We start from the raw sequence: 26,996 nt of genomic DNA, 5'->3' as shown, positions 1-26,996 counted from the left end.
GGAAATCTGAAGTGAGCCAGCCTCTCCTTCTGCATCCAGCAGCAGGGAATCTGCCTTCCGTGCAAGGAAGGGACGTTGCGTTCCGAACAGATGAGCCATTAATTTTCTAGAATGTTACTGCTACCGTTGTACCCAGGAGGTGCCAGAAGCTTTTTCTGCAGAAAATAGCAGAGCTCTTTGCTCTTCTGCTGTCAAGGCATAGCAAAGAAGTTCTTATAACAAGGAAGGGTATATTTCTGTGCTCTTTACTTATACACGAGTAGGAGATCCAGAGTCAAACCAGTAACAATTGTCCTCCAATTCTGGATGAGTGACTCGGACGAAAGTCAGCTTGGAAGGTCTGTCCCTGAAGATAATGTGACCGAGCCAAACTCAGCCATGTCAATATGACAGAATGGAATGGAATGGAATGAATAGAATAGAATGGAATAGAGTGGAATGGAATGGAATAGAATAGAATAACAAAAGAGAAGAGAAAGAGAAGAGAAAAGGAGAAGAAGAGATGAGATGAGGAGAAGAGAGGAGAAGACAAGAAATAGAACAGAAGAACAGAATAGAAAATAGAATAGAATAGGAATAGAAAAACAAATTAGAATAGAGTAGAATAGAATAACAGAAGAGAAGACAAGAGGAAGACAAGAGGAGAAGTATGTATTTATCCCAATCTTGTATTAGAGAGAGTCCCCTTGTGGAGTACTGTGAAGCCAGTAGAAGTCATTTTAAGGCACAACAAGCTGTATCTTAACAGAATGTGAATCCAAAATACACACTATCACTGTCAAAAGTACTGTGACTTGACGCTACAGATATAATTCAGTCCTTTTCATTTTGGCAGCCCAGGCCTTCCAGAGTAATGCTGGAACACACACGGGGACACACACACACACACACGCCCCGAGGAATGTTAGGGGTGTTTTACCCCCCATAGTATTTGTTTCCAGAGAGAAAGTCATCTGTGTACCAAGTTTGGTTGAAATTGCTCAAGGTGTTCCAGAGTTATGCTCTAACATACACACACACACACACATATCTGTGTGTGCGTGTGTGTGTGTATAATGCAAAGCCAGTCTGGGAGCTGCCTGTTCCAAATTATATCAATTACATTATTTGAAATATAAGTGATAGACTATAGATGTCATCCTGCATACATTTGAAATTCAAATTCGAATTGAAGTATGCTTTGAAAAAATAAAATTCAATAGTGAGAAAAGTCCTAGTGGACAATCACTCAAATATGAGCCAGCTGTGTGCTGCAGTTGCCCAAAAAGCTAACACAGTTCTAGGCTGTATCAACAGAGGGATAGAATCAAGATCACTTGAAGGGTTAATACCACTTTATAAGGCCTTGGTAAGGCCACACTTGGAATACTGCATTCAGTTTTGGTTGCCATGATATAAAAAAAAATGTTGAGACTCTAAAATGAGTGCAAAGAAGAGCAACAAAGATGGTTAGGGGCAGGGGTGGGCTCCTACCAGTTCTAACCTCTTCTATAGAAGAGGTTCCACAAATCTACAGTGCCGTTTAGAACCGGTTCCAGCTCCCTCCCCCCGCCCGTCCGCACATCATCAAGATGAAGAGCGAGAGGAGGAATTCTGGGAGTTGAAGTCCACAAGTCTTAAAGCTATCAAGTTTGAACACCCCTGGAGTTTTTTTCTTAAAGGGTTAGGGGTGCAAGGGTCTTGTAACTTGACAGCTTTAAGACTTGCACACTTCAATGCCAGAGTTCCTTAGCCAACATTTTGGTTGCTAAGCAAGAGCATTGTTAAGTGAGTTTCACCACATTTTGCAAGTTGGCCACGCCCACCCAGTCACATGGCTGGCAAGCCACTCCCACCCGGTCACATGGCTGGCAAGCCACTCCCACAAAGCAGGCCACACCTACAGAAGAGATTCTAAAAAAAATTGAAACCCACCACTGGTTAGGGGACTGGAGGCTAAAACCTATCATGAATTGTCTAGTGCAGTGAAAAGGACTAGAGGGGGATGTTATAGCAGTCTAACAATATTTGGGGGGCTGCCACAGAGAAGAGGGGGTCAACCTATTCTCCAAAGCACCGGAAGGCAGAACAAGAAGCAATGGATGGAAACTAATCAAGGAGAGAATCAACCTAGAATTAAGAAGAATTTTCCTGAAAGTTAGACCAATTAATCAGTGGAACGACTTGCCTCCAGGAGATGTGGGTGCTCTAACACTGGAGGTTTTTAAGAAGAGATTGAAAAACAATTGTCTGAAATGGTATAGAGTCTCCTGTTTGAGCAGAGGGTTAGACTAGAAGACCTCCAAGGTCCCTTCCAACTCTGTTATTCCATTATTCAACTCTGGAGTCCACAAGATTCAGTAACCTCACTTTCTCATTTATGGATACGTTAAAATACTTTGTAATATTTCCAGAAATGTCAAAACCGGGACAAAACGAGTTTTATTTTTATTTTTTTAACAGAAAGAAAAATTATGGGGAAAACGATTTTTTTTAAAGCACTCCCTTATCCCTCTCAAATATTTTTGGGCTTTTTGTGCCACAAAAATTGTGTGTATGATGCATAACGCTGTTCGCCAAATCATCATGAAATCTGCATTAAATTGAGACGAGAAGTGGATTTTAATTTTCCAAATAAAATATTAAATGAGTAAGAATGGTAATTTGCAATAGTTCATGACAATGCTGTGGCTAAAATAGAATTTGATATTCTAATTTTAGGAGTCTTAAAAAACCTGGGTTTAGTGAGGGCAAGCCTTCTCCTCCCCTCTTCTTAATAATTGGGGAAGTGGGATACTTCTAAGTCAGTGACTTATTTTAATCCATTTATATAAAAGACAAATGCCACTCACTCATCATGAAATCTCCAGAACCGTAAAGCCTACAAACCTGAAATTTGGCACGTATGTTCCTTTTGGCTTCTAGATTTTTCGAAATGACCATCAGATCATTAGTATTTCTTATATCGTAATTAACATGCTCTGATGCTAAGGAGTTCTACTCCCCCTTCCCACCTGAAAATAACTCTGTTCCAAATGCTAGTTGCCTCACATTCCGTTACCTCAGTTCAAACTGGCAGATGTTCCACTCCTTCAATCAGGAGTGGTCTGGGGCTCCTTAAAGTACTAAATGTCGGTACCTAACCAAAATGTCTATGCCTTCCACCAAAGGAACTGCTTCTGGACTCAAGGTGGTGGGAGCGATATTCCCTTATGTGTTTCAATCACCAACCACCACTGAGCCAATGGATTGAGCCGGAGTGAACCAGATTTCTCCTGCATTGCCTGATCACATAGTTTCGTCACGAAGAATAGAATGGAATAGAATGGAATAGAATGGAATAGAATGGAACAAGGAACAAATAATAGAATAGAACAGAACAGAACAGAACAAAATGGAACAGAATCCTGGATTCCTAAGTAGGCAAACTGTTTAATTCACCCAACCTCTTACAAGTAATAAAATGTGTCCAAAATGCCCGAAAGGGAATGCCCAGCCCCACCATTTTTCGGCCCACAGTTATGTAGGTTGCAGGTTGTTCTAAATTTTAAATAATCATCAAAAGCTTTTTTCTGGCGTGGGTTCTCTCTTTCCAAGACCTATTCAGAAGCAATGTAGGAGTTAGCTGGCTTTGTCTCTTGAGCTGGCAGTATCCCTACGAGGGAGGGAGGGCGAAGGGACGCTTTCCCTATGAATGCCAACTGGCTGGCATAAAGGAAAAAGGAAGAGGAAACCGTGTTATTTAACTGACCCATATCATTCAGCCAATTCGGAGACCGGTGCCTCCCTCAATATTTCATAATGAAGTATTACTCAAGTTGAAAGAGAGGTGGGAGGGAGAGAAAGAGAGGGAGGGAGGGAGGGAGAGGGAGAAAGAGAGAGAAAGAGTGAGGGAGAGAGAAAGAGAGAGAGGGAGGAAAGGAGGGAGGAAGAAGGAAGGAGAGGGAGGGAGAGAAAGAGAGGGAGGGAGAGAGGGAGAGGGAGGGAGGAAGAAAGAGAGACAGGGGGTGTGGGAGAGAGAAAGAGAGAAGGAGGAAGGAAGAAGGAAGGAAGACAGACAGACAGACGGGAAGAGGGAGAGAGAGAGAGAGAGGGAGGGAGGGAGGGAGGGAGGGAAAAGCATTAAAAGTTCCCCCAAAGAATTGAAAATGTGACTTTGGAAAAAAGGCGTGAAAGTATTATTAAAGCGGGAACTTGTGAAGAAAATTACGCAAGGCTCCCCCCCCAAAAAAAGGTCATCCCTAAATTCCTTTTACAGTTCATTCTTCACATTAGAGCAGGGGTGTCAAACTCGATTTCATTGAGGGCCACATCAGGGTTGTGTTTGACCTCAGGGAGCTGTGGTGGGCCTGGCTAGGGTGGGCATGGCCAGCTTGTCATCACTCCTGTTGGGGCCACCTGTATTGGCCTGACGCTCTGCCAATGAAAACGGTCTCCCGCGCTCCATTTTCACTGGCAGAGGGTTGCAGGAGGCCGTAGCAGTTGAAAACGGAGCTTTCTCTGGCAGAAGCACCGCGGGCCAGTCCGTTGTTTCCAGAGCGGCCCCAAGAGCCAGATCTAAGTACCTCGTGGCCAAATCTGGCCTTGAGTTTGACACCCCTGTGTTAGTGCAAACCTAGAATAGACTTCGGCATTTCCCTGGCCCTTTGGCTGTGCCTGTCCAGCCCCACGAGAGTTCAATCAGAAATTAGAAATCAAATATCAACGTAATGCAGCCAACCAAAACCTTATAATTTGCTGCTTTTTATAAAGCGGTAAAATTCATATTGAGCAGAATTAAGTTCAGCCAGAGGTGAATTCCTACCTATTTGGACCGGTTCAGCTGAATAGGTAGTAACTCAGCCCTACCGGTTCTATCCTGGGCGCCATCATCTTTATTTTCTGTTCTGTTACATACGCAGAACAATCTTCATTTTTTTAAAAATGTAATTTTCCCCCTTTTTAAATGGTGTGCCCATGCGCAGACCTTTTTAAGTGTAAATGCGCACGAATGCAGAGCGCGCATCTGGCATGCGCGTGAGCAAAGCAATAGCGCACCCACATATTTTTTTCGGGCACCAAACCAGTAGTAATGCCACCCCTGAGTTCACCCTATTGTACCACCTCTAGAATAACAGGGATGGAAAGTCCCTTCCTCCTCTGTTATTCTATTCTGTTCTCTCCTCAAGTGTGGTCAAAAAAGTCAAGATGTCAGCTGCAGTCACATCAGGGGTGGGTTCCTGCCACTTCTAACCTCTTCTATAGAAGAGGTTCCACAAATCTACAGTGCCGTTTAGAACCGGTTCCAGCTCCCTCCCCCCGCCCGTCCGCACATCATCAAGATGAAGAGCGAGAATTCTGGGAGTTGAAGCCCACAAGTCTTAAAGCTGTCAAGTTTGAACACTCTTGGGTTTTTCTTTCTAAAGGGTTAGTGGTGCAAGGGTCTTGTAACTTGACAGCTTTAAGACTTGCATGCTTCAAATGCCAGAGTTCCTGAGCCAACATGACTGGAGGAGGAATTCTGGGAGTTGAAGTCCACAAGTCTTAAAGCTGTGAACACCCCTGGGGTTTTTTTTCTAAAGGGTTAGGGGTGGAAGGGTCTTGTAACTTGACAGCTTTAAGACTTGCATGCTTCAAATGCCAGAGTTCCTGAGCCAACATGACTGGAGGAGGAATTCTAGGAGTTGAAGTCCACAAGTCTTAAAGCTGTCAAGTTTGAACACCCTTGGGGTTTTTTTTCTAAAGGGTTAGGGGTGCAAGGGTCTTGTAACTTGACAGCTTTAAGACTTACACACTTCAATGCCAGAGTTCCTGAGCCAACATGACTGGAGGAGGAATTCTGGGAGTTGAAGTCCACAATCTTAAAGCTGCCAAGTTTGAACACCCCTGGGGGGGGCTTCTAAAGGGTTAGGGGTGCAAGGGTCTTGTAACTTGACAGCTTTAAGACTTGGGTGCTTCAAATGCCAGAGTTTCTGAGCCAACATTTTGGTTGCTAAGCAAGAGCGTTGTTATGTGAATTTCACCACATTTTACAAGTTGGCCACACCCACCCAGTGACATGACTGCCAAGCCACTCCCACTCAGTCACATGGCTGGCAAACCACTCCCACAAAACAGGCCACACCTACAGAAGAGGTTCTAAAAAAAATTCAAACCCACCACTGAGCCACACCATCAATGCTCCACTTTTTTTTTTAGTGCAAGGCGAAGAACTTGCTTGTGGCTTTCATTGTGGGTTGTTGTTGTTGTTTTTTTGCCTTTTGAGCAGATGTCGCTGAAAACACACAACAGAAATAAACATCAATGAGCTCTTTACAGCTGTAACACTTACTCCAAATAACTCACAAAAGCGTAATAAATTCTAGCACCAGATATCCCCTAGGTATCTAACAGCACAACTCTAATTCCCAAAACTGCATAGATAACATTATTTTTTTAAAAATAAAAACGTTCTAAGATTAATAACAAGGATGCGTTCCAATGAATACTAACCACAATTTGACCAGGATAACAACTCTGACCGCTCCTAGCCTGCTTCTTGTAAAACCTGCAGATGAAACCTGTTTTAGCACAATGTGTGCATGCAACCACAATCAACCACTCACAATGTCCTGGAGGCTGAATTGATTGATTTAGATTGATTGTTCTCCATCAGTACAAAAGAGCTTTTTTTCCCCTTGAAGTGTTTTTCATCCATCCTTCAGCGGGTCAAAACCTACACCGGCATGAAATGAGCTACGATCCCTATATATATAGTCCTCAACTTACAACAGTTCATTTAGTGACTGTTCAAAGTTACAACAGCACTGAAAAAAGGGACCTACGACCGTTTTTCACACTTACGACCGTTGCAAGATCAAAATTTAGGTGCTTGGAAACTGCTTCATATTTATGACGGTTGCACTGCCCCGGGGTCATGTCCCATTCTCTTTTGCGACCTTCTGACAAGCGAAGTCTATAGAGAGAAGGCAGATTCACTCAGCAACCAGGTTACTAATCTTAAAACGACAGTGATTCACTTAGTAACGGAAGCAAGAAAGATCGTAAAATGGGGCAAAAGTCACTTAACTCATGTCTCATTTAGCAATTAGGCTCCATTGTGGTCGTACGTCGAGGACAATCTGTATGGTTGTAAGTTTCTAATGCACAGCTCCTTGGAGGAAAATCTTACTGGTAATTCAACAATTGCAGGTGTCAGAAAGGTCCAGCAGCTGCATTTACGAAACCTGGTAAAACCTCACTTAAAAACTCTCTCTTTTAGCAACATAAATGTTGGGGTCAAATGTGGTCATAAGTCGAGGACTACCTGTATTGCCTTGATTGTCTCCATCACTGCACTTCCCTTCAAGGCATTTGAGGTGGGGACCAATATTCCATCTTGTATGCTTTCAGGATGCCCCTTAGACAGTGTCAGAACACGGAGGCGAAAGATTCTTTTAACACAAGAAAAGTCAAGAATGACTTTCCTACATGGGTTGGGATGAGATAAATCCCAGTGGTGGGATTCAGCCGGTTCGCACCTATTCGGGAGAACCAGTTGTTAACTTTCTAAGCAGTTCAGAGAATCAGTTGTTTGAAAAAATCTCCTTTTGTTTTTTTTCCACTTTACAGGGCTAATCCTGTAAGGAAGGCAGGAAGGAAACATTCTGCTGTTGTTTCTAGCCTCATTTTTATTGCCCTGCTTACAGAAACTGCCTCTCCGGTTTAACCCTTATGACATTGCAACAGCAAAAGCGAAGCCACCATCGACCTGAGTGACGTTGAGTTGGCCACGCCCACATGGTCACATGACCACTGAGTCCCGCCTACTCATCTGGTCAATAGGGCAGAGAAACGGTTGACAAATCGCCATATTTTTTGGAGTATAAAAACACATTTTCCCCTCAAAAAAGAGGGTGAAAATCTGGGTGTGTATTATACACTGAAAACAGCATTTTTGACCTCCTGAAACCCTGCCCCCTTTGCAAAAATGGCCATGCACAGCCTTTAGGAGGTTTCCAGAGTGCTCCTGGGGGCTGGGGAGGGCAAAAATGAAAAGAAAATGGACTATTTTTTGCTCATTTTTGCCCCCCCCCCCCAGCCCCCAGGAGCACTCTATAAGCCCCCTAAAGGCTATGCATGGCCTTTTTTGGACGGAAAACGTCAAAATGTTTTTGGGAGGTTTGCAGAGTGCAACAACTTTTTTTTTTAATTTGACTCTTCAAAATCTTGGGGCATCTTATACTCCAGTGCGTCTTATACTCTGAAAAATATGGTATTTGAATCCCACCACTGGATGAAGGCAACACCAAGAGGATACTCACAGAAGAGAAAGATGGGCAAGGTATGGGCAGATATACAGGAAGGGACACTATCACTTCCAGGATTAAATGATTCAGCACCGCATGTGCCGGAAACCGGAAGAGCAGCTGCCTGGTGCGCATGCATGTGCCAGGAAGATGAACTTCCAGTTTCTGGCATGCATGCATGTGCGAAGACCAGCTAGCCGGTGCACATGTGTGTACTAGAAACCAGGAGAGCAGCTGCCCAGTGTGCATGCCAGCTAGTCCGCTGGCCAACTGGTCTTTGCGCGTGCATGACAGAAAACACCGGAAGACCAAGTGGCCGGCGCGCATGTGCGTACCGGAAAATCATCTTCACGGCATGTGCATGCACACCGGGCAGCTGCTCTTCCAGTTTCTGGCACTTCCATGTGCACGAAGACCAGCTGGCCGGTGCACCGGAACCCGGAAGAGCAATGAGCAATGGCTGGCGTGCCCAGAGAGATGGTTTTGCCTGCCCCTTCTGGCATGCATGGCATAGGTTTGCCACCATGGGCATAGGGTCTCCTGCTTGAGCAAGGGGTTGGACTAAAAGACCTCCAAGGTCCCTTCCAATTCCATTATTCTGCTATTCATGGTCTCCGGTCAGGCTGAGGGGGAAACTGGCCAGAAACATTTGACATTTTCATAACGGTCCTCACTTTAGGAGGAGATGCCAAACCAAAGCCAGAAAATTAAAGTAGTATTTATTCAATTATTTTGACATAATAAACGTGTGGGGGTTTCTGAAACCTCATGAAGGTTTGGTGAGCTAATGGATAGGATAGGATAGGATAGGATAGGATAAGATAGGATATGAGAAGAGAAGAGGAGGAAAGGAGAGGAGAGAAGAGGAGAGAAGAGAAAGAATAGACTAGAGAATAGAATAGAAGAAAAGAGAAGAGAAAATAGAATAGATTAGAGAAGTAGAGTAGAGTAGAAAGAGAAAGAGAAGGAGAAGAGAAAATAGAATATAAGGTGACCAACTTTTTTACAATGAAAAGGAGGACAAATAAATTGGAAAAAATATATCGTAAATAAAAGAAATATTTTATTCATTGCAACAATAATACACTAAAATATGATATATGCATAATAAAAACATTTGCAACATTTTATATTGTAATTATGCTTACATGCCTGTTAATTATTATTTAAATGAGTACTTTTCCATTGAATTAATATTTTTGTCAATGTATCATCTTCTAACAATATATTGGAAATATCTGAACAAGAAATATCCTTCATATTGAATTTTACGGCAAGTGTTGCAGCTAGAGTATCAACATTCAATCTCGATTTCTCACTTGTCGAAAAATCATTGGCAATTGAAAAAAAACTCTTTCAACTGCTGCATTAGTTCCAGGGCAGCACAACGTAAATTGAACAAGTATAAATAAATGTTCACATGGAATATGTTCATTTTTGAAATGGCTGAAAATATCCACCCATCTTTTATCAATTTCAACATGTTGATTTTCCCATTGTATTAATTTTTCAGAATTTAAATATACATTCAGTCTTCTAATTTCTTCAAAGAGACAATTGTTGTCTATTTTAATGTCTAGCATTTCTTTAGATAAAAATTCAACACAAGATTCAATATCTGTTCAATATACTTGTGATGAAGTAAAAAAAACACCATTAAAAACTGTTTAATAAAATACGTCACATAACGCGCAACAGATTAGCCTTCAAATATCAAAAAGGAGGACATGTAGGAGGACACTTTTCGAGGGAGGACAGAACTTACAAAAGAAGGACTGTCCTCCCTAAAGGAGGACGGTTGGTCACCTTATAGAATAGAATAGATTAGAGAATAGAACAGAATAGAATAGATTAGAGAATAGAACAGAATAGAATAGAATAGAATAGGAATAGAATAGAATAGGAGAAGAGAAGAGGAGAAGAGAAGAGAAGAGAAGAGAAGAGAAGAGAAGAGAAGAGAAGAGAAGAGAAAATAGAATAGAAAATAGAACAGAACAGAATAGAATAAAATAGAATAGGAGAAGAGAAAATAGAATAGATTAGAGAATAGAAGAGAATAGAATAGCATTCTATTCTGTAATCTATTCTATCTTCTCTTCACTTCTCTGATGCATAAGCTCTGAGTGTGCATACAAACAACAAAGTGATAAATCATAAGATGCAATCATCGATCATAAGATCCAAAGAACAAAGTGATAAATCATAAGATACCACTAAGAGAAGGTGATAGGAAAGATGAGAAGGGTTATAGCAATGCTTCAGTTTGCTAGAGTTTGTGAATCCGTACCATAGTTTTCCTTTCTGGTTTTAACTCGTAGACATTCCAATAAGAACAAGGCCCGTCTGCCAAGCATCCCAAACCCCAAGGAAACCGGGAATTCTCTATTTAAGCAGGGGAGGGAGGAGGGAGCGTCACGACATGCACCGCCCCAGCGGAAGTCACCAATGGCCCAGCCAATTTCCGCCACCGCTGCACAGCTGCTCTCTGCAATCTACTTATTGTAGATTCTTAAAAGATGGGAAAGAAGTGTTTTAACACACACACACACACACACAAATGCACACACATGAACAAAAAGATGAAAGGCATTTTGAAACAAACGCACACACACACACACTCATGGGGAAATGGAAACCTTAGCAGGTTGTCTACAGAATGGCATTTGATTTCCTTTGCGCTGTTCTTTAGAAGTGGCAAGGAGCAGCAAACTGACGCAGGATGAAGCCACAGGATGGAGGTACTTTTTCCCAGCGATTTTGGGAAAGCCAAGCCGATGGGAAAACTAGATTCACTCAACAACCGTGTTACTAACGTCACAACTTGCAGGGATGGACTTAAGCACTTGTAGTAAGAAAAGTCGTAAAAAGGGACCAAATTCACTCAACCGCTATCTTGGTTAGCAACAGAAATTTGGGTGTCTAAATGATCATGACTGATACTAAAACCGTGTAAGGAGATATTGAAACGTGGAAGAATGAAGGATGGAACTTAGATTTAACTATGGAAATCTAAACAACAAAATAGGTGGAAAACACGTCTTTGACTATTATAGTGATATGAAACGGGAGCGGGAGTTAAAATAGGAATAGAAAATAGTGTGTGTGGGGGGGGAATAATAATTATATATTAATACGTTAAAATATAGAAAAGGACAGAAAGATAGTTCAGAAAGGAAGGGTGATAATCAAAAGACATGTATAAATAATATGAAACCATGGAAATGAAATGCAATATTTAGGAATAATAAAACTACGTTTATGTGTACTGAAATGTATGTTGCCCAGTTACCACACCATTCATGCATTGATACGTACAAAGGATATAAAAAATAAAAATTTGATTGGAAAGAAAAAAAGAAAGACATTTGGGGCTCAGTTGTGGCCATAAATCGAGGACTACCTATATGGCTAAAAGAAGACATTATTCTGGTTTCGGTTTTTAGGGATGGCCTAAAAACAGTATCTCCCTCTGCGTTGTACAAGAGCTTGCTGAGACAGGCTTGCTCTGGAATTTCTAGAGCATGCCATGACTCCAGGGGGATTGGAGTTACTCTAGAACAGGGGTGTCCAACTCAATTTCATTCTCGGGGGGGGCTGGGTGGGTGTGGCTGACTGGGTGGGTGTGGCCAACAGGGTGGGTGTGGCCAGCTTGATGCCGCTCCCCAAACTGCTGGCATGTTTCCTCTTTGCATTGGGTAGACCAGGATGAAGCGACTTGGGTAGACCCCTTATATTTTCAAGGGTGGCCCAGGGGACAGATCCAAACACATTGTGAGCTGGATCTGACCACATTGTGGGCTGGATCCAGCCCGTGGGCCTTGAGTTTGACACCCCTGCTCCAGTGGTAAGATTCACATTTTTTTACTACTGGTTCTGTGGGCGTGGCGTGGCCTTGCTTGGTGGGCGTGGCAGGGGAAGGATACTGCAAAATCCCCATTCCTTCCCCACTCCAGAAGAAGGATACTGCAAAATCCCCATTCCCTCCCCACTCCAGGGGAAGGATACTGCAAAATCTCCATCCCCTCTCCACTCCAGGGAAAGGATATTGCAAAATCCCCATTCCCTCCCCACTCCAGGGGAAGGATCCTGCAAATGCTCCATTCTTCTGTGCAGCGCAACAAAAGAAGACCCAGCTGATCTGCTGGGACTCGGGAGGCAGGGAATAGGTTGGGGGCGGGGCCAGCCAGAGGTGGTATTTGTCGGTTCTCCGAACTACTCAAAATTTCCGCTACCGGTTCTCCAGAACCGGTCAGAACCTGCTGAATCCCACCTCTGCCCTGCTCTAGGATCAGGCTACGTCACTGCTGTTCCTGCTTGCTTCCCATCAATTTAACCTCCATGAAGGAACCAAATGTTCACTCAGCCAGAGAGCAGGCATCTCTAATGCAGCCACATGGATAAACAAACCACCATGGCCTGTACCTAGAAATTGCCTCCCTCTAGCTACCAATCTGGCCTCCAAGAATCCAGATCGCTGCTAAATGGAAGGAGACATTTCTATGGTTCTTGTTGCTCTTCAGATTTGCGTGGCCAGTGCTCCATGGGAATGCTCATTCTGGAGCAATTAGTCCAGGGTGGGTTTACATTCGTCAAAACATCCTTTTGACACTTAATTGGGATTTTTCTGTTTACTTCTTATCGATCACGGCTGGGCCTTTGGTGGCGAAGGAATAACTTCCTTGAATTGCCTCAAGGCTGCATTTCTGTTTTAGAGGAGAAAATAATTCCGTTGTTCTCTCTTATTTTTTTTCCAAAGAAGTACAGTAAAAAAAAAAATATTCCCAACACAACCAAATAGAAAGAAAGAAAGAAAGAAAGAAAGAAAGGAAGGAAGGAAGGAAAGAAAGAAAGAAAGAAAGAAAGAAAGAAAGAAAAGAAAGAAGAGAGGGAGGGAGGACAGGCAGGGAGGGAGTAAAGGAGGGTAGATGAAAGAAAGAAAGAAAGAAAGAAAGAAAGAAAGAAAGAAAGAAAGAAAAAGAAAGAAAGAAAGAAAGAAAGAAAGAAAGAAAGAAAGAAAGAAAGAAGGGAGGGCGAGAGGGCAGGTGGGCAGGCCGGCAGGGAGGGAAGGAGGGAAGATGAAAGGAAGGAAGGAAGGAAGGAAGGAAGAAAGAAAGATAGAAAGAAAGAAAGAAAGAAAGAAAGAAAGAAAGAAAGAAAGGAGGGAGGGAGGGAGGGGAGAATGGAAGATGAAAGAAAAAAGACAGAAAGGAGGGAGGGACGGCAGGCAGGGAGGGGAGGAGAGAAGGTGAAAGAAAGAAAAAGGAAAGTAGGGCGGCAGGGAGGGAGGGCAGGCAGAGAGGAGGGGAGGGAAGGAAGGAAGGAAGAATGAAAGAAAGAAAGAAAGAAAGAGAAAGAAAGGAGGGAGGGCAGGCAGGGAGGGGGGAGGGAAGGAGGGAAGATGAAAGAAAAAAGAAAGAAAGAAAGAAAGAAAGAAAGAAAGAAAGAAAGGAGGGAGGGAAAGAGGGAAGAACGAAAGAAAGAAACTGTGATGATCAAGGGAGATTATTGAATGCATAAATAGGAAGCTATTTGCAACTTCAACACTAGACATAATCCGTAGATTGTAATCGTGCAACATTCTTAACCGATTATTGGATTTTTCCTTTTTTTCTGGGATTTTTGCACAATACACTGGATATCGGTAACCACAGCAGCCAGCCTCGCTTAGCCAATTATACCAATGAAGCTACTCCGTATTGACCCGATCTCATTAAGCATATTATGTGAAAGCAGGCAGGGAAGCATGTAACGGGGCAGGAAGGTTTTAATTGAAGGTGCAGAAGCCCCTGTGTAAAGCTTGGGGGGGGGCTGCCCAACTGACAAAGCAATTGCTCTTGCGAATTCCATCCCACAACAAGCGCTTCCATTCGGAGGGATTTATTTTGGATGACAGCAGGACAATATTGAAAGCTTTCAATTGTGCGGGACTGAGAACAAGCGAAGCACACAAAAAAAAAGACATTAAAAAGGGAGCCGACCCAAAATAAAGCTTTTTACTAGCCCAGCGACTTCAAAGTTCATGGAGACAAGAGGACATCTTAGAGAAGATGAGCAGGCAAAGCTAATGCGTTCGGGCAGAGTGTGCCGGAAGGCAAAGCCGTCTCTTGTCCCGATTGTCAGCAACCGGTCAGATGCCGAAAAAGAAACCCATCCGCTGGGGGCTCGTGGCACGTCGGCCTCAGAGAAAGCCAACCCCAAGAGGTTAAAAATAGAAGTCCCCCCTCCCCAAATTGATGCACACATCTTCAATGAGGAGGGGCCTTGTAGGTCATCTAGTCCAACCCCTCACTCAAGCTGGAGACCCTACATCATTCCTGACAGATGGCTGTCCAGTCTCTTCCAGTGACGAAGCTCCCACAACCTCCGAAGGTAACTTCTGTTCCATTGGTTGATTGCTCTTACCTTTCAGAAAATTCCTCCTTATTTCTAGGTTGAATCTCTCCTTGGTCAGTTTCCATCCATTATTCCTTGTCTGGCATTCAGGTGTTTTGGAAAATAGCTTGACTCCCTCCTCTCTGTGGCAGCCCCTCAAATATTGGAACGCTGCTATCATGTCTCCCCTGGTCCTTCTCTTCACTAGACTAGCCATGTCCAGTTCCTGCAACCATTATCGTATGTTTTAGCCTCCAGTCCCCTAATCATCTTGGTTGCTCTTCCCCTAATCATCTTGGTTGCTCTTCTCTGCACTCTTTCTAGAGTCTCAACCTCTCTTTTTATAGTGTGGTGACGAAAACTGGATGCAGTACTCTAGGTGTGGTCTTACTAGGGCTGGTACTTGAGTGGTATTAATACCTCACATGTTGCTGATCTCAAGGAGCCAACAACTTTGCCAGCTCTCCTGAGGGCCTCCTTTGGCTGTCCAACTATCGGGCTAAAGGAGAAGAACTTGCCCGTGGAATGGATCTGCTCCAAAACTCCATCCAAGCTTTGATGGGTTGGTTTTTTTTAACTGACCAGATGGGACTGGGCTGGATGGAATTGTGAACTGGACTCAGGATCAAATGTTGGCTTCGTACATCGCTAACGTTGGTTCACCGTTCAGAGCAGCCATTCCACCAAGCAAAACATGAAGCGTGACCTGAATCCAACTGAGAAGCACGATAGAATATAGGACAGGGGTAGACAACTGGGGCAACTTTAAGGCTTGTGTTCAACTCCCAGAATTCTTGAGCAAGCCATGCTAGTTCAGGAATTGTGGGAGTTGAGGACCACAGGCCCTAAAGTTGCCTCTGATCTAGGAGGTGTCATTCCCACCACAGCCACGCCCACTTTAGAAATTGTCCTACAATTATTAATGTGTTGCAATGAACGATTATAGAGCACTGGAAGTCTTTAAGAAGATGTTGGATAGCCATTTGTCTGAAACGGTATAGGGTTTCCTGCCTAGGCAGGGGGTTGGACTAGAAGACCTCCAAGGTCCCTTCCAACTCTGCTATTGTATTGTATTGTATTGTATTGTATTATGTAGTTGGAATATACCTGTTCATCGAGGCTTCAGCAGAGGATAGCTGTCAGCAATTATTTTCCCGCTGTTTTTTTTCCAAAATTAAAATGATGCATGGGGTGGGTGAGAATAAAGTTCATTTGAAAACAAGAAATACATATATCCACAATACAGAATATCCAGTAGAATAATGAAATTGGAAGTGTCTATGGAGATTCTCAATCATCCAAGTCAGGGTAGTCCCAAAGGTGATATTTTTTTCAAGAGGCAACTGGACTCTCTGGTTTTCCTTTGAAGACGTTTCACTTCTTATCTAAGATGCTTCTTCAACTCTGACTGGATGGTGGAGAATGGAAGGATTGATATTCTTTGCAGACAGCTGGTCATTTGCATCCTTTTGGAGAGCCATTGAGGCCACTTGGAGATTTATCTTTGTCCTCAGGGTCACCGGAGTGGTACAAATGGTTCCTGTAGTCTGCTATTTTTCCTCTGGAAAGCCATTCCTTACTCCCACACCATTGTAAGGGTGTAAATCCCAAATTGTATGCCTAAAAGTCTGGAGACCCTGAGGGCACAGATAAATCTCCAAGAGGCCTCAACAACCCTCTAAAAGGATGCAAATGACCAGTTGTCTGCAAGGAGTAGAAATCCTTCCATTTTCCCACCATCCAGTCAGCACTGAAGAAGCTTCTGAGATGAGAAGTGAAACGTCTTCAAAAGAAAACCAGGAAGTCCAGTTGCCTCTTGAAAAAAGCACCTATGGGACAACAGAATTGGAAGGGACCTTGGAAGTCTTCTAGTCCAACCCTCTGCTCAGGTAGGAGACCCTAAATTATTCCAGACAAACGGCTCTCCATAATCTTCTTGAAAACTTTCAACAATGCAGCACCCACATCTTAAGGAGACAAGCCGTTGCACTGGTTAATTTTTTTTTCTCACTGTCAGGAAATTTTCTCCTTAGTTCTAGGTTGCTTCTCTCTTTGATTAGTTTCCACCCATTGCTTCTTGTCCTGCCCTCAGGTGCTTTGGAGAATAATTTGACTCCCTCTTGTTTGTGGCAACCCCTCAAATATTGGAAAACTGCTATTGTGTTACCCCTAATGCACACATTAGGCAAAGGTTCCCCTCACATGTTTCAAAGCTGAAGAGCCAGCGCTGTCCGAAGACGTCTCCGTGGTCATGTGGCCGGCATGACTCAATGCCAAAGGCACATGGAACACTGTTACCTTCCCACCAAAGGTGGTTCCTAGTTTTCTACTTGCATTTTTACATGCTTTCGAACTGCTAGGTTTGCAGAAGCTGGGACAAGTAACAGGAGCTCGCTCCATTACGCGGCGCTAGGGATTTGAACCGCCGAACTGCCGACCTTTCTGATCAACAAGCTCAGCATCTTAGGCCACTGAGCCCTTAATGCACACATTACAAAACGCCAAAAACTTCTGAGCCAGGAAATCTGAGCTGCAGGATCTTCTCCAGCTCCACCTGGCTATGTGGGGAGCGTAACCGGCTTCTCACCACCTGCCCATCTGCCTCGAGATTTCTGTCCTAAAAAGACCCGCGGAAAGCCTACCGACACCGTGTTTCTTTCCAAGCACTTTGAGAAAGGAAGCCAGTTGCCTGGCTAAGCGTTTGAGCAAGTTTCTAGCTCTCATGCCTGTTGGCAGAAAGCCTCCCTTTGCTCTGCCAGTATTTATTTCCGGCACCGAAGTAGGGAAACCGTTTCCTGCTGGCACACAACGAGCATATTTTCCCCTGCTTTTTAATTTCCGATTAAAAAGAAACGAGACAGCGCGGATTCCATTTAAAAAATGTTTTTAAAGACCATGGAAATGCTAAGGCCCCTTTGAATATTTTTTTTAATGATCAATCAACTCTCCAGCAAGGTTTTTTTTTTTTCAAATTCTTTGTCCCGCTCAAGAACAAGCATGCTCAGATACAGAAAATGCATCTTTGGCAAGAGTCTTAACCGAATAAATCCTGCTGAAGACATTTAATCCTTATTACAGCCTCAGAGTCTGGGCTTATGGCCCAATCCTGCATTTAATACGAACTAAAATCTGCTAGATTCCGTTATGCCGACCCGCCAATTAAGCCCGCAATAGATCTGCCGATTTTCGGTTGTAATGTGAAATGTTTTTCCTAGGAAGTAAGCACGGGGGGCGGGATTTCAGCCAGTGTGCATTTTTCTGATTAAACCAACATAGTGTGAGGATTTCAGACTAAAAAGTCGCTGCTTGAAAATGTGCCTCTGGTGTATATTGATTAACATGCATTCTGTGTGATGTACTCATACACATGCTTAACCAGGACTGTTATGGACCTAGTGACTGCATTCCCACTAAAGTTTGGTTACCGTGTTTCTCCAAAAGCAAGTCTTATTTTCTTTTGACCCTTGAAATAAGCGCTTGGCCTTATTTTCAGGGAGGTCTTATTATTTTTGAGGTGCAGGAGGCGGCGAGCATGGTCACCTCATGGCTGCTGCTGTGTTGCAATATTTTCGGGGAGGGCTTATTTTTGGGGAGAGGGCTTATTTTAGCGCATGCGCTCAAAAGGCCAATTGGGCTTATTATCCGAGGAGGTCTTATTTTCGGGGAAACAGGGTAGATTTGGGGGGGGGGGTTTAATGTGTTGTGCGAATTCAACTTGCCCTATGACTCTGTCAGGGCATTGTGCCAATGGATTAATTCCATAATCGGGATAAGATATTAAATGAATATCGTTTATCTCCTCCCCCAAAGCTGTCACCATCATTACCTTTATCTGATCTAAATGATGACAAGCCATATTAGGAAGCTTAATATATAAAATATGTTCATTGAGATACAAAAGACATTCGGGATAAGCGACTCAATCAAACGGCTTCAGGTCATTTGAATATCAAATATTTTTCTGCTTAAGGCGAGACAACAAAATTCCAAATCTATTTTAAAACATTTTTTTTAAAAAGTCTGGAACATATCTGTATATTTTATTTTCACTCATTCAAACATACAACCCAATGAATTAGAAGCGGTTAAAACTCATTAACAACAACAAAAATCAAGGAACAAACAAAACGCACCATCTCGTCACAAAAGTCAGTTTGAAAATTAAAAGACTGATGAAATAAAACGTTCTTTGTCTTTTGGCAGAAAGTAATTGTGAAAGTTAAGCTTGTTTCCTTTGGCAAGGAGTTCCACAGGCTCTTGAGGATGGGAAGAGAGAAAGAATATAGGTAGTCCTCAACTTACAACAGCTCATTCAAAGTTACAACGGCACTGAAAAAATTGACTGTTATGAATGTTTTTCACACGATGATTGCAGCTTTGCCACGATCACATGTTCAATATTCAGACACTTAGCAACTGACTCGTATTTATGACGGTTGCAGGGTCCTGGGGTCATGTGATCCCCCTTTGCGACCTTCTGACGAACAAAGTCAACGGGGAAGCCTGATTCATTTAACAACCGTGTTACTAACTTAACTGCTGTGATTCACTTAACAACTGCGTCAAGAAAGATCGTGAAATGGGGCAAAACTCACTTAACAACTATCTTTCTTAGCAACGTTGCTTAACTTAAGTAAAGGATTACCTGGAGTTTCCAAGGTTGATAAGAGTGAATTAATTTTTTTTCAATTGCCAGAATCCATATTTCTTGGTCATCACTTCAACCAAGATCTGGAGGAGTTTTTCTTAAAACTTTTAACACATTTTTAACAGATTAATCGAGTTGGAAGGGACCTATCCGGGATTTTTTTTTTTTAAAGGCAAATTCTTTCTAGGTTTTTGTTTGTTTGTTTTCTGTTTCTTTGTTATTTCCTCTTTATGTAGTTTAGTATATAGAAGTGGTTTTGTTGCCTTCACCGTATTTTTCCCGTCTAATAGGTTTCTTTAAAGAACTGTACGTACGAAGCGAATTGCCACCTAACTCTCTTGGTATAGGGATGCCTCTTCCGTTCATATATATTCAAAAGTAATAACTAGTCATGTCTTTCCAGAAATGTTAACTGTAACGCTTGTAAAAGTTGAAAGAAAGAAAAATAATAATAGGAGTAGTTCATCATAGCCACGGGTTGAATACGTCTTGCTCTTTCCGTTACTCCATTGCTTGGCATAAGTATTTTAAACCAAATCACAGAATATTATAAAAGAAGGAAGACCCCAAAGAATCTTTGCATAAACCTGGTATTTATCCATACAGATAAATAACTCAGTTCCAGTGCATTGCCTCTGTTCTGTTTTTACCAACTGGACATCCTCCACTAGGGCCAGGGACTACAATTCCCAGAAACCTTTGCCTGTTTGCAGTCCCATCCTTTCCCATCTAGAATAAGTTTGTATGCAGAAGGGAGAATATTGACAAGAGTACATTCATTACCACCCAATAAAGTGATGTAGCTATACAGGTCTCATACAGGTAGTCCTTGATCTATGACCACTTGTTTCACAACCGCTTGACGCTACGACGGCACTGAAAAATGTGATTTACAGCCAGTCCTTACAGTTACTACCTATTGCAGCATCCCCACAATCATGGGATCAAAATTTAGGCACTTGGCAACTGCTAATGTATTTACAAGTGGGATGTGGTGGCTCAGTGGCTGAGACGTCGAGCTTGTCGATCAAAAAGGTCGGCAGTTTGGCGGTCCGAATCCCTAGCGCCGCATAATGGAGTGAGCTCCCGTGACTTGTCCCACCTACTGCCAACCTAGCAGTTCGAAAGCACATAAAAATGCAAGTAGAAAACTAGGAACCACCTTTGGTGGGAAGGTAACAGCGTTCTGTCCGCCTTCGGCATTTAGTCGTGCCGGCCACATGACCACGGAGACGTCTTCTGACAGCGCTGGCTTGTTTGGCTTTGAAATGGAAATGAGCACCGCCCCCTAGAGTCGGGAACGATTAGCACATATGTCCGAGGGGAACCTTTACCTTAATGTATTTACAATGGTTACACATCACTTATCTCAACATGTTCGTGGTGCATAAAAAGTTGTTATGGTATCCATCAACTCACCAAAGAAGAATGAGAAAAATGGGCGGGATGGAGAGAAAGATTTCCTGACTAGCATTTGAGGGTTTTTTTTCCTATCCCTTCTAAGATTGACCACCAAGATACTCATGATGTAAGTAGGAAACAAGTTGGGAATTGACAGACGAGAATGTTTGTAGCTCGGAACTGAATTGTGGGGTCTTTGATGCTCTCTGAGCTTTATCGTTTTCTTGCAGACCTTTCATTACCATACTAGGTAACACAATCAGTGCTGGTGATGTTACCTAGTTTGGTAATAAAACACAACCAAGCTCTGAGACCACCAAGGATCTCAAAGTTAGGAATCTTTTCTCCCGAGTATCAAAAAGTAACAGCCATGAACTGACCAAGCTGAACATCTGATGACTCCAAAGACATGCTAGATTTTTATGGACAGGATCGTAGGAACCACTGTTTAGAGGCACGCCATCTCTGATATGATCTCTATACAATACAATACAATAGCAGAGTTGGAAGGGACCTTGGAGGTCTTCTAGTCCAACCCCCTGCCTAGGCAGGAAACCCTATACCGTTTCAGACAAATGGCTCTCCAACATCTTCTTAAAGACTTCCAGTGTTGGGGCATTCACAACTTCTGGAGGCAAGCTGTTCCACTGATTCATTGTTCTAATATTAATTGTTCTCTGATACCATAAGTAACTATCTTGACTACTAGCTATTGATAGTCATCTCCTCTATGAATCATTGAAAGGGACACAGTGGCTCAGTGGCTAAGACGCTATGCTTGTCGATCACAAAGGTCGGCAGTTCAGCAGTTCGAATCCCTAGCTCCGCATAATGGAGTGAGCTCCCTTTACTTGTCCCAGCTTCTGCCAACCTAGCAGTTCGAAAGCACGTAAAAAATACAAGTAAAATGCCCCAACATTTGAGGGGCTGACACAAAGAAGAGGGGGTCGACTTATTTTCTAAAGCACCAGAAGGCAAGGCAAGAAACAAAAAATGGATGGAAACTAATCAAGAAGAGAAGCAACCTAAAAACTAAGGAGAAAATGCCTAATAGTGAGGACAATTAACCAGTGGAACAGAAATTGCCTTCAGAAGTTGTGGGTGCTCAATCACTGGGGTTTTTTAAGAAGAGACTGGACAGTCACTTGTCTGGCATTAAGTAACAGGGTCTCCTGCTTGGGCAAGGGGTTGGATTAGAAGACCTCTGAGGTCCCCTTCCAACTCTGAAATTTCTGAAATCTCAGTTGCCACTCGTGTGCCTTGTACTTGTGATTTCTGTTAATTTGATTTCATTTTCATAGGAAGAGAATTGCTCTTTGTTCTCTTCTCACTCTCCCAACTTGGTTTGAAGGGGAGAACGCACCGGTTTGGGGAAACTCACTGAGTGAGAGGATATTCTGAAGAAATAGCATTAGGGAGAGGAGAACGTAGATAAGAATGGGGATGCCAAACAGAAGGAACTTTCTGAGTGCAAGAGAACCTCTTGACAGACAGACAAACATGCCAATAGGTAAAGGTAAAGGTTCCCCTCGCACATATGTGCTAGTCGTTCCCAACTCTAGGAGGCGGTTCTCATCTCCGTTTCAAAGCCCAAGAGCCAGCGCTGTCCGAAGACATCTCTGTGGTCATGTGGCCAGCATGACTCAATGCCAAAGGCACACAGAACGCTGTTTACCTTCCCACCAAAGGTGGTCCCTATTTTTCTACTCGCATTTTTTTAACGTGCTTTCGAACTGCTAGGTTGGCAGAAGCTGTGACAAGTCACAGGAGCTCATTCCGTTATGCGGCACTAGGGATTCGAACCGCCGAACTGCTGACCTTTCTGATCGACAAGCTCAGCATCTTAGCCACTGAGTGACCGTTTCCGATACCTACTGCAAAAAGACCACAAAGGGGGTATTTTAGCCCACAAAGACAGATAACTATGCAGCACAGATGGTCGGTGTTTAACCTGAGTTATCACAATGGATCCAGAGTTGGGTTTTTTCCCCCCCTAGAATTTAGCAGACATGCTGCAGACGCATCTCCTGATACCGAATTAAACTCATTTTATGGATGCACCCATTGAACAGTTTAAGTTGGCAGAAGACACTAATACCCATCCTTCTCCTGGTTAAAATTTACCTTGCACTGTAAGGCTGGTGGGCTTGGAAGAAGGATGTGTGTATGCTTGCGTATCAAAATAAGCAGGCAAGGATCATATATGCTAAATATTGGGGAAATGTGAACACCTCACCAGAGGAGGCTGTGATTCGAAAAATTTTAGACTGTGCCAAAATGGTTAGATTAACCTTCAAAATTAAGGATGAAGGAGACACCGAATATTATATGCTTTGGAATGAATTCTACGAACGGCTAGAGGCAAGAGGTGGGAATGAGAGAAAGTAAGATTCTAAAGGTTAGCACTGAAAATAGAGATGTATATAATTATAACTACCATAATCAATCAAAATGTAAATATGCTAATGTAAGAAGAAACTTAGCTAAAGACTTTTGGTTATATTATGACTATTGCTACTGTATCATCATTATTGGTATTAGTTCGTATGTTAATATTTAATACGGTACTTCTCTTTTGTGGGGGGGGGGTTTCTTCCTTGTTTGTAAATGCTATACCCTGACAATGCACTGTTTTCGAAAAAAAGGGTTTATGAATAAAGTGTATTTTTAAAAAAAAAATAAGCAGGGAAGCTTGGCACGGTTTGTGGATGCCATCTGCAGGTGTTGAAGCCACCCAACTAAACTGATCGTGGGAATGTCGCCATCGGTGGCCAATAAACAAGATACGAAAACAATCCCTGTTTTTTCCTGGATCAACCACCGAACCTCCCGAAAGGAAAATTCCTCTGGATTTGGATCATGCTTTAGAACAGGGGTCTCCAACCTTGGCAACTTTAAGCCTGGCGGGCTTCAGCTCCCAGAATTCCCCAGCTGGAGCTGAAGTCCGCCAGGCTTAAAGTTGCCAAGGTTGGAGACCCCTGCCTTAGATCACGCTGCCAAGAGCATGCGCACAAATGAATCTAACAGAGGCGAAAATCTCAGCGGGAAGGGTTTTTTCCCTCTCAAATGAGAAATGTTAAGGGAGGGCAGGAGAGGGAGCATTGATATGATTGTTATTGAGTTCAATTAAACTATTACTACTAAGATCACCGTCTTTCTCTTTTACACGGAACCTGCCTCTCTGTTAAAACCTTGCACGCTCTCTGGCTTGCCGTTCGTAAATGAGAATCCATTCTCACAACCAAATTCTTTAAGTTTTCTTTGCTGCCCACCCCCTCAGTTTTGGAATTCCAACACTAATAAGAAATTTGCAGAGCAAGTCAATATCTTCTTTCTTCCTTCCTTCCTTCTTTCCTTCCCTCCCCTCTCCTTTCCCCTTCCTTCCTTTCTTCCTTTCTTCTTTCCTTCCTTCCTTTCTTTCTTTCTTCCTTCCTTCTTTCCTTCCTTCCTTCCCTCCCCTCTCCTTTCCCCTTCCTTCCTTCCTTCCTTCCTTCCTTCTTTCCTTCCTTCCTTCTTTCCTTCCTTCCTTCCCTCCCTCCCCTCCCCTCTCCTTTCCCCTTCCTTCCTTCCTTCCTTCCTTCCTTCCTTTCTATGTCAGATGAAGATTTCTCGGTCTTAGGCTGATTTTTTCTTATTATTGTTGTTTTGTGACATTATTCATTTCTTAAGGACTGTCCAATCTGCATGTTGGGCATCTGTGCTAAGAAGGCTTAATGCATTTGAAGAATGGGGTATTAAAGTGTAAGTAAACACTCATAGATACCCTATGCAATTATATCTACGTTACAGGTTTCCTTCCTCACCTTCCAGGGAAACTTTCTGCAACTGTTTCTTAGGACTCTACTGTGCTCATTCTACACACGTCAACAGTGTAGAGTTACTCTGAGTAACTCAGAGGTAACTCCTGAGAGAAAAGAACCAGTTATTCTCAGTTTCAGAGCAGCCAGAGAAGGAGGCTGCTGTCTAATCCACGTGCCAATAAGGAATTGAATATAATACTTCCAACTGGCATAGAACAGCTACTCCCTTCGTCAAACGGTGCCAGAGTTAGAGGGGACCCTTTCTCAGAGGTTTACTCATAACATACACACACATCTTGCAAAGCCAACCTTTCTTTTTGCATGCCTTTATTTTCACTTGCCCCGCTGGGTTGGGAGAAGAACCGGTTGCTTCTGCACCCAATTCTCTCTTGGTTACCTACACAATGACCACTCTAAGCTAGGAGGACCTCAACTCAGCTCGGAAGTACGGTTCAAAGCCTTCCTTCCTTTGTGCACCCCGGAGTAGAAAGCCCAGTTTGCCGATCTTGTTAATCGGCTGGGGTTTTCCGCCCCCCGCCCCCCACGCCCTTCCTTTTTCTTTTTTCTGCTCCTGGGATGGCAACTGATATTGGGGAGACGTGGGGGATGGGAGAGACTGAAGGTCTGCTAAGGAGAACCGTTCCTTGGCAACCGCGAGTCTGCCCTAGCATGCTAATTGCGCCGGGCTTCGGCCGTAGCTGGCGACGCCGGGTGAGGCGGGAGGGCGGAGAGGGAGGAAGCGAAGGAAGGAGAAAACAACCTACGAACTGGCTGGAGAGCTGCGGGGGCCACGCAGTCCCGCCAAAGCCAACAGGGCAATTGTCACTGTCCAAGAGCTGCGAGACCCACACGAGAGGCAGGATCCAGGCAGGAAGCAGGCAACCTAGCTGGACTCGGCTGAGCGCATCCCGCCCACACACACACACACACACACACAGAGAGAGAGAGAGAGAGAGAGAGAGAGAGAGAGAGAGAGAGAGAGAGAGAGAGAGAGAGAGATCCCCTTAGATCGTTCAGATTCCTTGCTACCATCTCCCACCCACCCCTATTCTCCAGAGGGGAGCACCCAGCCTCTTCCCTAGTCCATAGGGTGCCTTGGTCCCGGTCCACGGGGAAACGCAGCCGCCTTCCTCCCCACCCCACCACCCCACCCCCACTTTCCACAAACAATGAAGACAGTCTTACCGATGGGGTTTTTGGAGCCAATACAGCCCATAATCGACGGGGGCAATTTAGGATGGAGGTAAACCGTTGCTCCAGACCGCAAACATTGCCACAATACCTCATGGGCCGGCAACTGGTAGGCAAACCGGGGAGCCGGTTGGATGACAAGACGAGCCCTCTTTTTTTTCCTGCGGGTGGTGGTGGTGGTTTGAGCTGCTGATTTGCCGCGAATGCCAGAGAGGTAGGTTGAGAAAACACGGGGGCGCGCGGGCGCGCGCGAGGGCGCGCACTTTCATAAACACACACATACACACACACAACCGCCAGCCTCCAGGAAGCGCGCTGGCTCGCTTGTCTCCTCCCCACTTCGGTTTCTGCCCCCCTCGACAAGCTGGCGTCTCGGGGACTTTGGGGCTGAGCCGCCTGCACGTTCGCCCACGTCACTGCTGCTAGCGCGAGTGGCGGGCGGGGGGGGGGGGATGAGAGAGAGAGAGAGAGAGAGAGAGAGAGAGAGAGAGAGAGAGAGAGAGAGAGAGAGAGAGAGAGAGAGAGAGAGAGAGAGAGAGAGAGAGAGAGAGAGAGAGAGAGAGAGAGAGAGAGAGAGAGAGAGAGAGAGAGAGAGTGTTGACGGGTTGGTTGACGCGCTGTTCGCTTTCAGCACTTTGGACAGCGGCGAGCGCACATGCCGGGTTGCCTTCAGCACCTTGGACAGCGCCACCGGCCCTGCAAACGGACTGTGGGAATTGAGAGAATCTTATTTTGTGTCCGCGATGGATCTCAGCAGTTGGATCAGCTTAACCAAGCCTCAAATTGGGCTCCCACGGCTCCTGAAAGTGGCTTTGAAAGGGCTTTGATCCTCCCTCCTGCCTGCATATCTTCTGCTCTGCCACTCCCAGATTCATTCTTCAGCTTAATGAAACTGAGTGAATTGACCCTGGAGGAGAAGGTGGTAGTCCCTCCAAGAAGACATTCCAGATGTGCAACAGGCATAGCGACCTTTCCCTTGAACTGATGATCTCTTGCTTTTTCTGACACTCTTTCTCCAAAACCCATGGCTGGCTTTTGAGGGGTTCCCCCCCACCCTGAGGCATCTAGAACTCCCAGGTCAAGTGGAGACACGACTTGTTTATTATTGCGATGCGCAACAATACGTGCTGTTGTGCCTCCTACAGTGAGAAGTACTGCATGGAGTGTGTAGGGTGTACCACACGTTCTTCTTGGGGTGGCTTTTTATTTATTTATACCAGCTAGTAATAGGGCTGGAAAGTCATCCCCATTCTCTTCGCCTTGCTCCCACATCTTATGCAATCCTTGAATCAATTTATCAGAATCTGCGGGTCCAGAGACAGTGACACACTACGCCTT

The 26,996-nt window shown here is 44.0% G+C and overlaps 1 protein-coding gene across 2 annotated transcripts in view; it reads right to left on the bottom strand.

Annotated features, from left to right (window-relative positions):
- The window catches only part of FAM131A (family with sequence similarity 131 member A), an 87,887-nt gene extending 61,967 nt beyond the window's left edge, over positions 1–25,920 (bottom strand). For both annotated transcript variants that reach the window (XR_014175444.1, XM_081953638.1), the window contains exon 1: positions 25,653–25,920. Coding sequence is in view for 1 of the 2 variants with exons in the window: in XM_081953638.1 (XP_081809764.1) it covers positions 25,653–25,754 (102 nt within the window). In the remaining variant the exon portion in view is untranslated. The remainder of the gene's footprint in view (positions 1–25,652) is intronic.
- Between the last annotated feature and the right edge of the window lie 1,076 nt (positions 25,921–26,996).

This window comes from Natrix helvetica (genome assembly GCF_964273705.1).
Source record: "Natrix helvetica genome assembly, chromosome: 5".
In the NCBI taxonomy this organism is placed as follows: Eukaryota; Metazoa; Chordata; class Lepidosauria; order Squamata; family Natricidae; genus Natrix; species Natrix helvetica.
Note: the sequence above shows the minus strand (reverse complement) of the source record. Positions and strands in the feature narration are given on the sequence as shown.